Here is an 11,779-nt window from a genome sequence, read left to right as displayed (position 1 = left end):
CCGGACACTGACCCCGAGCCACGCTCACTGACCCCGAGCCCCGCACACTGACCCCGAGTCCCGCACGCACTGACCCCGAGCCCCGCACACTGACCACGAGTCCCACACATATTGACCCCGAGCCCCAGACACACTGACCCCGAGCCCCGGACCCACTGACCCCTTGCCCCGCACACACTGACCCCAAGCACCGCACACTGGCCCCGAGCCCCGCCGACTGGCCCCGAGCCCCGCACACTGACCCCGAGCCCCGCACACTGGCCCCGAGCCCCGCACACTGGCCCCGAGCCCCGCACACTGGCCCCGAGCCCCGCACACTGGCCCCGAGCCCCGCACACTGGCCCCGAGCCCCGCACACTGGCCCCGAGCCCCGCACACTGGCCCCGAGCCCCGCACACTGGCCCCGAGCCCCGCACACTGGCCCCGAGCCCCGCACACTGGCCCCGAGCCCCGCACACTGGCCCCGAGCCCCGCACACTGGCCCCGAGCCCCGCACACTGGCCCCGAGCCCCGCACACTGGCCCCGAGCCCTGCACACTGACCCCGATCCCTGCACACTGACCTTGGCCACAAGCCCTACACACTGACCCCGGCCCCTCACACTGACCCCATCCCCAAGCCGCACACACTGACGCTGAGCTCCGCACACTGACCCCAAGTCCCATGCACTGACCCCGGCCCTGCACACCGACCCAGGCCCAGGTATCTCCGCTGTCCGGTCTTTACTTCCAACCTGCCATGTGTGCTGCGATGGCTGCCAATTCGGAGCCACAGCCGGGGCTGTGCCTAATGGGCCACGGGATGCCCATGTCCTTGCGGCCACAGTCAGCCTTCGCCAGGACCCCATCACGGAAAAGCAGCAGGGAAATGCTCCGACCCACTTCAAGTAAATCAGCAATGCGTCTGGAGAGACGGTCCGGGGCAATGAAGGGTCAGCGAGGGTGTAATCAGCCAGTGTTCCTGCTCCTGGTCCCTCTAGCAGCTGGGCATTGGGCGATTATGGCAGCTGGATGGGGAGAGGTAGCACATTTCAGATAGAATAATGCCTTGTAGCGTTTCACAATGGTGCAGGCAGTTGGAGAATAGAGATAGAGAGGTGCTAGGGATTTATGGATGAAGGCAAGGAATTTTAAATTGGTTTGCTTAGCATTGGCCAGGTGATGGGGTGTGGAGTCTGGTTTGGGCGGCAGAGTTTTGGATGAGTTTGTGGACTGGAGTTAGGACGGTGTTAGAGAAACCTGCAAAAATGTGGGTGAGGATGGCTTTTCTATCTTTTCCACATTCAGTTGCAGGAAATTTTTGATCATCCAGGCCTTCATGTCTGACAGAACATCGGTGGACCTGGAGTCAAGGGTGGGAGAGAAGAAATAGATATTGGTGTGATCCGATTATACGTGGAAGTCAACTTCTTCTCTGTGGATCTCGCCACCAAGAGGGAACATGTGGAAGAGAAAGAGTAGGGGCTGAGGATAGAGCCCTGAGGTACTCACTCCGCAGGATAACATCGGGGACTGGAGTTCACGTCCAGGTGGATGCTCCAATACAGTACTGTGGGGAGCGCTTCATTGCTTGTGTGCCATCCTCTGGATAAGATGTTAACAACAACAACAAGATTAGATTTATGTAGCGCCTTTCACGTCGGGAGGACGTCCCAAGGAGCTGGACAGTTTACAGCATTTCAGACCCGAGCTGGGGTTGTGGGGGAAGGGAGGGAAAGGGGGGTGGCCGATGGCATGGTTGAAGAGGGTTTTGAGGCGGGACTTGAAGGAGGCTAAAGAGGGGGCGAGGCAGAGTGATTGAGGGGTGGAATTCCAGAGATTGGGGGCAGAGTGGCTGAAGGCTCTCCCGCCAATGGTGGGGCGGGTGGGTCGGGGGACGTGGAGCAGGCCGGAGCCAGCTGATCGGAGGGAGCGGGCGGGTTAGTAGGGGGTTAGGAGGTCGCAGAGGTAGGGTGGGGCGAGGCCATGGAGGGCGTTGTAGGTGAGGACCAGGATCTTTAACTGGATCCTCTGAAGGATAGGGAGCCAATGGAGTCGGGCGAGAATGGGGGCGATGGGGTCATGAAGTTTGGTGCGGGAGAGGACACGGGCTGCAGAGTTCTGGATTATCTGCAGCCTGTGGAGGGAGGAGTTGGGAAGCCGACAAGCAGGACATTTGCATAGTCAAGCCTGGAGGTGATGAAGGCATGAACAAGAGTTTCAGCGGCCTTTTCAGAGGTGTTAGGTAGTGGCAGAGTCAGGGGATGGAGGTGAGGGAAGGCAAAGCGGGTTGTTAACAACAGCTTGCATCTATATAGCATCCTTCACGTGTGGTAGCGTCCCAGCCAGTGCAAAACAATCCACAATCCAAAGCAATATCCCATTTGTGTTTGACAGTGGAATCTGTTTGCAATTTGGCTGCCATGTTCACCTACACATGTCCACTTTACATTAAAATTCTGTGAAGTTCTTTGAGATGTTCAGATGAGAGTGCTATACAGTATCAAATGCAGGGATTATTATAGTTAACTCAAATTAATTGGATGCTCATTTCAGTTCATCAGATTTCAGGATTAACTGCGGGCTTGCCTGTGAAATAACATCCACCTTGTTTCTGATTGATTCCATTTTGTAAAATCCTTCTACGTCACTCGTTTCTTTATGTTTGCAGAGGCGATCTATCATTCAAAAGTTTTTATCCAAAACAATCCACAATCCAAACTTTTTTTTTAGATGCTGCACTTTTAATTTTTACCCCTTTGCAACAGATCACAGCATAACATTGCACCGTTTGCCTGAGTTTACATATGGTGCGTCTATTGTTCCTAAACAGAAGCTGCTGAAGAATTTATTAAAGGGTCTCTTTCCTAGGTTTAGGCATGACCTATGCCCATGATTTCAAACAGTCCTTTACAAAATTCGAGCAGGATCTTGGTCAAAAAGTGCGGGAAAGGAACAGTGAACTGAGGAGAATTTTCTGTGCCTACGACCTGAATAAAAAGTTGGCTGTCACCAAAAGCGACTTCCGCAGAGTGATTGAAGATTTCCTGTTGCCTCTGAACTGGAGGCAATTCAACACTCTGCTGGCCAAGGTAACTGAGAAGCGTACTCATCTTCCTCAGCATTCCTCTCCCCTCTGAAAGTGTCTGACCACTTCCAGATCCAAACACAGTCACTGTAAAATCACAGTAACATTCGCGGAAGGGCTTTGTCCTCATGTAAAAGGTGCTGTACCGAATACAATGTGACACGTGGAGTCCTGGTGCTTAGTGGTTAGAGCAAGCAAGGACCTGGGTTCGATTCCAAGGCAGGGCAAAATGTTAGGCAAGATTCCTTACTCCATACACCTCTGTTTACCTAGCAGTAAATAGGAACCTGGTTATTAGTAAATTGGCGGATCGCACTCAATTCCCAACTCTTTGTGGGACACTGCTGTGCACAATTGGCTGCCATGTTTCACCCACAAAATATACAGTCAATTCACTTTACAGTATATTCTGTGAAGTGCTTTGAGATGTCTCAAAGACTCGATAAGGTACCATATCAAATGCAAGAATTATTATTGCAAGATTAATTATTTTTATTTACTGGGTATTGATAAATCCCAAGGATTTATCTCATCACAGGATCACAGTCTGGCAAGCTTTCCCACTGCTTGTCCAGCTAGGACTACCAATTGCAAGGTTAACAGGGGCTGAGTGGGATGATTCCCTATCCTCAGTGATTGGTCTGCCCTTCCAGGTCCCGCCGATGAGTCAGGCTGGCTGTGCTGTCATTAGTAGTGCACTGGACCCGCCAAGCTCAGGAACTGGACTTCTGAGACTGCCACAGAAGGCTCTCTCGATTCTGACATTCTTTTGCCAAGCATGTCACCTTGGAGCCTGTTCAGCTCCAAGGAGACCCCGCTTACCTCCCTGCCCCTAAGGAAGATAGTCAAGGATGGGTTTGAGCCTTCACGAGGTACGTTGCAAGGTAGGTACAAGGAACACCCTGTGACCTCCCCAGCGGGCAGTGCATCTCAGCGTGAAATGTGTGAGAGCATTACCATTGTCTTTCTGTCTGCAGCATAGTCTCTTCTCATTGTGCGATGGTTCCACCAAATTAAAGGTGCAGAGTTTAACCTTTGGCTTATTGTTAGGTTCCCTTGTACCGCTGGTATTTTGTCCTCTTCCTTTACTGTGAAATCAAACAAACCTGCCATTTTGTTATTGTCTGTTATAGTCTCACCTATATCTATATTTAATGAGCCCACTCTCTTTACCACTCTTAATCTTCTTCTGATCTTCTTCTATACTAATAATCTATCTTTATACTAATAAAACGACAATGTCTGTCTGTGCTTAAAGATGGATCTCAATAACTGATTGACCGAGAGACATGATTTTTTACCTCATCGGAAAGATCTTCCATCTAGGAGTGGTATGGGAATATTTGTTTTCAGGTGTATCCTATCGTTCATGAGTTATTTCAGTTTTGTGTTTTTTGCTGTAGTTACACCAGGTGGCCGCCGAGTCGAAGTGGCACTGTGGCATCGTCACAGAGCACCTATGTATGTACAATAACAATAACAAAATTACATTTACAGAGCGCCTTTTATGTCGGGAGGACGTCCCAAGGCGCTGAACAGTCGGGTCAGGACCCGAGCATGGGGGAGGGTGAGGGAAGGCAGAGAGGTGGGAAGTGGCGACTGAAGGCACAATCGAAGAGGAGGATCTTGAGACTGGCCTTGAAGGAGACAAGGGAGGAAGCGAGGCGAAGGACTGTGGGAGGAAGTTCTAGAGTGTGGGGGCAGAGAGCGATGGTAGGGTGGATCGGGTTGGAGACATGGAGCAGGCCAGAGCTGGCTGAACGGAGGGAGCGGGCAGGTTGGTAGAGAGTCAGCAGGTCAGAGAGGTAGGACAGGGCAAGGCAATAGATGGCCTTGAAAGTGAGGACGAGGATCTTGAATTCGATCCTCTGAAGGATGAGGAGCCATTGGAGTCAGGCGATGGTGGGAGTGATGGCGTCACAGAGTCTGGTGCGTGAGAGTACACGAGCTGCAGAGTTTTGGATGATCTGCAGCTTGTGAAGGGAAGAGTTGAGATGGTCGATGAGGAGGGAGTTTCCATCATTGAGCCTTAATGTGACGAATGCGTGGGTGAGGGTTTCAGCAACCTGAGGGGTGAGGCAGTGGCTGAGTCTGGCAATATTGCAGAGGTGGTGGTAGGCAGTGCCGGTCATGGCGCGGATGTGGGGTAGAAGGGTCAAATAAGACACCCAGGTTCCTGACTGGCTTAGTGAGGTTGAGTGTGCAGCCATGGAGGCTGATGTTGCTAGCGCCTGAGGTGTGGAGGCGCTGGCGCGAGCCAATCAGGAGGGTCTCGGTCTTGCTGAAGTTGAATTGGAGAAAGTTGTCCCTCATCCAGGACTTGATGTTGGACAGACAGTCGGTCAGGACGCCAGAAGTCCTGGAGTTGAGGGTGGAGGCAGAGAGATAGAGTTGGGTGTCATCCACATACATGTGGAAATTTACCCCATATCTACGGATGATGTCACCAAGGTGTCATGTAGAGGAGGGGACTGAGGACAGAGCCCTGAGGAACGCCGCAAGAGGTGGTGCGAGGGCTGGAGGAGAAGCCGTTTGCAGAGTTGAAGTGGAGGGAGGCAGTGTGAAAGGTAGGACCTGAACCAGTCAAGGACAGAACCTTGAAGGTTGAGGTGGAAGGAGAGGTGGTGGAGGAGGATTGAGTCGTCCACAGTTTCAAAGGCAGCGGAGAGATCGCGGAGGACAAGGAGACAGAGGGAGCCCTGGTCATACATGGTCAGAATGTCATTTATGACCTTGACCAGAGCAGTTTCCGTGCTGTGGGCAGCACAGAAACCCAATTGGAGGGGCTCATGGAGGGAGTGGGAGGAGAGGAAAGAGGTGATGGCTTTCTCAAGGACCTTAGACAGAAAAGGGAGGTGGGAGATGGGCCAGTAGCTGGATAGCTATGATGGGTCAAGGGAAGGTTCCTTCAACGTGGGGGTGATAGTGGCTGTTTTGAGTGGGGTAGGAACCATGCCAGATGACAGGGAGCGGATGATGTCAGCGAGTAATGGAGCAACGAGGTTGGAGCTGGGATTTAAGGAGAGGGGTGGGGATGCGCTCCAGGGAGCAGCTGGTGAGCTTCATGGAGTACATGGAGGATGTGGATTCCTGAGTCACAGAGCAAGCATGTAGCCAAGCGGCGGGAACAAAATAAAGAACACAGACAAAGCTAAGCTGCAGCAACAACAACAAAATTACATTATTAAAGTGCCGAGTCCTCCCACTGAGTCCTCCCAAAAGAAGTCCTCCCATAGGAGGCCTCTCAGATGAGTGTAGATAAAGATAAAATGTCTGTCCTGTGTGTAATCTACATTCCACATTGGATCCCTTGGCTGCAAGTGAAGCTGCAACAGGTACAGCTAGTATATTTATAAAGACTTTCACTGGTTACCCTTGATATGCTTTGAATGTTTTTTCTCATTCCTTTTTTGCACCTTTTTTTAATCTCTTTGTTGCTTTTTATAAGTCTCCCAGTCTGCTGGATTTCTACTTTTTCTTGCATTAGTGTAAGCCTTTTCTTTTAGTTTCATGCTTCTTATTTGTCGACCATTTTGTGTTTTAGGGGGATGTACTGGTTTTGTATTGTACCAAATTCTTCTTTGAATACTTCCCACTGGCTTACTATGGGCTTACCCATTAACAGTTCAGTCCAGTTTACCATAGTTAATTTATTTTTTATCCCTTCGAAGTTTGCCTTGCCTAAATTTAATATCTTGATTTGCGACTCTCCCATCTCCCTCTCAAACCCTCTTCAAAAGTCAATCATATTATGGTCACTATTTGCAAGATGTTCCCTTACAGTCAGATTGTTAACTCATTCTGGTATGTTACTCACCACCAAATCTAGTATGGCATAGTTCCCTTTGCAGTTCTAAAACCTATTGTTTCAGAAAACTATCCTGAATACATTCTAGAAATGTGTTGCCTTGTCTACTTGAGCTATTCTGCTTCTCCTAGTCCATGTGAAAATTAAAATCTCCCATTACCACCATATTGCTTTTGCAACATGCTTCCCTGATCTCTGTATTTATAAATCCTTCCAATATCACTACTATCTGGAGGATTGTAGACAACTCCCACCAGTGTCTTGCCTACTTTGCTGTTCCTTAATTCTACCCATAGTGTTTCCACGGCCTGATCACCCTTACTGAAATCCTTTCTTTCTACTGCTGTAATTGTGTCTTTTATCAATATTGCTACACCTCCTTTCCCAATTTCCCTCCTTTCTAAAGATCTTATAGCCTGGAATATTTAGCTCCCAGTCATGTCCAGCTTGGAGCCAGGTCTCTGGCTATTTTATCATAACCTTTAAACTGAATTTCTCAGCCTGGACTCACTGGGATTATAAGATTGTACCCCTCTCCCCATTATGATCCATGCCACCGGGCTGCCTCACCCCCACCCCACCGCCCACCCACTGTTCACTCTTAGTCTTGGTGTGCGCATTTTGGCTGCCACCACCAACCAGAACTGTCTCTACCCTCCATTACTCCCGCTCAGTCCTCCTCTCCCGTCGCCCTCCCCGACTCCTATCCCTGCTCAACCGTCCAACAGCCTATCCCCCATTCTCATCACAAGGCCCATCGATTCCTGACTACGGCAGTCAACTTCCCTTCCCTCATCCACATCCCCACCCTCCCTGTCAATCCTCCCACTCCCCACCCCCCAAATTCCGTTACCAACTGTCCCTTCCGCATCGGCCTACAAAATGCCCCCACCCTCTCCAATAAAACACTCACCATCCAAGTCTTCATTGTCGACGAAAACATCGACATTCTCACCCTCACCGAAACCTGGGTCACTCCAAGTGAGACCTTCCCCCTGACGGAGGCCACACCACCCCGCTACACCTTCCATCCTACCCCACGACCTAACTGGCGGGGTGGCTCTCATTTCCTGGTCCCCATTTGGCCTATCCCCTTACTCCTCCGAACCTTCCCCTTCTTTGAGCACCCTACCCTTTATCACCCCTCCAACCTTTCCCTCAAAATTCTCCTTATCTATCGCCCCCCTAAAACCTCCCCACATTCCTCTCCACCCTCCTATCTTCCCTCTCCCTCTGCTCCGAACGCCTCCTCATTCTAGGCAACTTCAACCTTCACTTCACCCCCTCCTGCTCTACCTCTGCTGACTTCCCCTCCCTCAACCTCCCGCTCCACATCCACTCCGCCATACACGTCCGCAATCAACCCCTCGACTTGGTGATCACTCAGGGCCTCACCATCATCATCGACAAAGTGATCTCGGACCATCACTTGATCTCCCTTGACTCCTCAATCCTTCTCCCCACCGCCACCTAACCCACCTCCATCACCTACCACCCCTGGAAAAAAATCTTCCCCCCCCCCCCCATCTGAACTACTCCTACTCTGGGCTTCCTCTCGCAATGACCTATCCTCAGTCACTCTCCTCCACAACTCCCTCTCCACCACTCTTGATTCTCTTGCTCCCCTTACTTCCCAAACCATCTCCTACTCACAAAATTCACCAACCACCTCCGCTGCCTTAAAGCACAGGTACGTGCCGCTGAACGCACCTGGCTTAAATCAAACTTAACGGTCCATCGGCAGATCTGGTTGGACCTTATCAAATGTTACCCCTCCGCCCTGGCTGGAGTAGAATCGTTGTTCTACTCCCAAGACAATCTTGGAGGCCAAGGACAACTCCAGGCTCCTCTTCTACATCACCAAACTCTCCCACTACCCTCACCATCACTATAACCCACATGAAATCGACCACCTGCTCCCTTGACCCCATCCCTACCCCTCTCCTTACCTCTCAGCACCACCTCCTTGTCCTCTACTCACAGACATCATAAACCTCTCCCTGTCCACTGGCACTGTTAACCCCCCCCCCCCTTTAAAAACGTCCGTCAAAATGAATTCCTCAGGGCTCTGTCCTTGGTTCCCTTCTATTCAATATCTATATACTCCTTGGTGACATCGTCCACAGACGTGGGATCAACTTCCACATATATGCGGATGACACACAACTCTACCTCTTGGCCTCCAACCTTGACTCCAGGACCATTGTGTCCTGACGGAATATCTGTCAGACATCAAGTCCTGGATGAGAGCTAACTTTCTTCAGTTGAATGTCAACAAGACCGAGGCTCTCCTGATTGGCTCCGTCAGCGCCTCCACACCTCAGCATCACCACCCATGGATGCACACTCCACCTTACTAAGCCAGTCCAAAATCTTGGCATCTTGTTTCACCCTCAACTATGCTTTCTACTCCAAATCCGTGCCATGACCCACTCTGCCCTCCCATCTCCACAACATCGCCTGGCTCCACCACTGTCTCACACCGCAGGCAACCCTCATAGATGCATTCATAACATCCAGGCTTGACTTTGCAAACTCCTTGCTTGTTGGTCTCCCCAACTCCTCCATCCATAGGCTGAAGATCATCCAAAACTCTGTAGCCCGTGTCCTCTCCTGCACCAGGTTCGGTGACCCTATCACCTCCATCCTGGTTCGACTCCCTGGCTCCCCATCACTCAGTGGATACAGTTCAAGATCCTGGTCCTCACCATCAAAGCCCTCCATGGCCTTGCTCCCCCCTACCTTTGTGACCTCCTAACCCCCTAGCATCCTGCCCACTCCTTCTGTTCAGTGGGCTCCGGCTTGCTTCATGTCCCCTGCCTTGCCCACCCCACCATTGGCGGGCAGGTCTTCTGCCACTCTGCCCCCACCCTCTGGAACTCCATCTTGCAGTCCCTCCGCCTCGCCCCCTCTCTTGCCTCCTTCAAGACCCATGTCAAGACCCTCCTCGTCGACTGCTTTCGATCACTCTCCTTCCACCCCTGCCCACCACCCTCCCCAATCCCGACCCCCAGTTCGGGTCCAAAACACTGACTGTCCAGGGCCTTGGGACGTACTCCCAACGTGAAAGGCGCTATACAATGTAATTTTGTTGTTGTTGTTGAATTTGTGCTTCTGATTCACTTGTTTTATTTCTTATGCTACAACTCTCTCTTGTTCTCACTCTCGTTCTCTCTCCCCTCTCTCGTATCTCATTCTTTCTCTCACACTCTTTCTCATTCTCGCTATCTCTCGTTATTTCTCTCATTCTCAGTCTCTTTCATGCAAGCATAGGAACAGGAGCAGGCCATTCAGCCACTCCAGCCAGTTCCACCATTCTATTAGATCATGTCTGATCTCTTCTCCCTCCCCTCCTCACTCTCTCTCGTTCTTTCTCTCTCTCACCTTATTTCTCATTTTTTCCTCTCCCTCATTCTCTCTCTCTTGTTTATACTCCCTTATTTTAAACATATGCGCCGCTCCCCACAACCCGTACCCCCTTAGATCCCAGCCTGAATCTCACTGCCTGGGCGAGCCTTATTTTATATATAACCATACCCACCCCCCTCCAAAACCCCTTGAGGGTGCATGTCTATATATACGCATGTCGTGTAGCATAGTCGTTAAGAGTGCTCGCCTCACAAACGAGAGGACTGGGTTCGATTTCCAGGTGGGGCAAAACCTTAGACAAATTTCCTGACTCCACACACATGCTTCTGTTTACCGAGCAGTAAATTGGAACCCATTTGTTAGTCGATTGGCAGATCGCTCTCCCCGGGGTAATAATCCCTACAAAAACTACTAATAATAATGTGGTCACTCAATCCACAACTGAGGGACACTGATGTGCGCAGTTCGCTGCAATGTTTCACCCACCAAACACACAGTCACTCCACTTTACACTGTATTCTGTGAAGCACTTTGAGACGTCTCAAAGACATGATAAGATGCAAACTTGGCTCAAATTCAAGGATAATTATTACATTGACATTTGAGGTAAATTATATCTTTCTAACTCAATGTCTCAAAGTATCTGCAATTTTCTTCTGAATAGTGTATTTCTTGCCCACACATACAGAAGAAATACACTATTCTGTATGTGTGGTGGGGTGTAAGGGACGGAGGGAGCAGTCAGTGGTAGTAAATCTTTGGTACATGTTGTTGATGTGTGTCTATTGTTTTTTCTTTAAGCTTCCTATCAACAGAGATGGAACGGTTCCTTACATTAAGTTCCTGGATCAGCTTTCAAGCTGCGACTCAAATCCACCGCATGATGGAAAAGACAGGTAGGAATGTGGCTATGCTTAGCTGGGGAACAGCTAACACTCGGTGATTGATGGAGCCAGGCAGATGATTTGAAATGGAACAAGTTGTAGACATAAAAGGCAAGCAAGTAAGTTTCTGGGTTACCAGCAACGCTTCCGACTTCCCCCCCTCCCACACACACACCCACTGGTCGGCTGAACACACTCAGTTTATTGTCAGTAAAGGAGAAAGTTGCCTTTTTGATTTGCAGCGTCTTCCAGCACATCGCAAGTGATTCTTAACAAGTGGCAAATTTGCACTAAAGTCCCATAAACAGACCTTAAGGATGTAAATGACCATTTTTTTTGGAAGCTTGTTAAAACTAAAGGTTGTTGTTTATTTGGAACTCGGAAGACTGAGAGGGGTATGATAGAGGTATACAAGATTATGCGAGGTTTAGACAAGAGTGAATGGGGAGAGATTTTTTTGAACATAGTTTGAACATAGTTTTAGAACCAGAAGTGGGAGATCCAGATGGAGATTAGGAGGAACTTTTTTACCCAGAGACAGTGGGAGTGTGGAATTTTCTGTCACAGTCAGTGGTTGAGGTGGTAACCATGTACACATTGTAAACAACACTGGACATATGGTAAAAGACAATAACAATGAGACATTTCCAGG

At 50.0% G+C, this 11,779-nt stretch overlaps 1 protein-coding gene across 2 annotated transcripts in view; it reads left to right on the top strand.

Annotated features, from left to right (window-relative positions):
* Positions 1–538: 538 nt before the first annotated feature.
* The window catches only part of efcab6 (EF-hand calcium binding domain 6), a 71,880-nt gene continuing 60,639 nt past the window's right edge, over positions 539–11,779 (top strand). For both annotated transcript variants that reach the window (XM_042335110.1, XM_042335109.1), the window contains exons 1-3: positions 539–886; positions 2,850–3,070; positions 11,045–11,139. In XM_042335110.1, coding sequence (XP_042191044.1) covers positions 739–886; positions 2,850–3,070; positions 11,045–11,139 — 464 coding nt within the window. In that variant the 5' untranslated portion in view covers positions 539–738. The remainder of the gene's footprint in view (positions 887–2,849; positions 3,071–11,044; positions 11,140–11,779) is intronic.

Source organism: Callorhinchus milii, unplaced genomic scaffold (assembly GCF_018977255.1).
Source record: "Callorhinchus milii isolate IMCB2004 unplaced genomic scaffold, IMCB_Cmil_1.0 Scaffold5, whole genome shotgun sequence".
NCBI lineage: Eukaryota > Metazoa > Chordata > Chondrichthyes > Chimaeriformes > Callorhinchidae > Callorhinchus > Callorhinchus milii.
The sequence above is the reverse complement of the archived record's forward strand: the minus strand, read 5'-3'. Positions and strand labels throughout refer to the sequence as shown.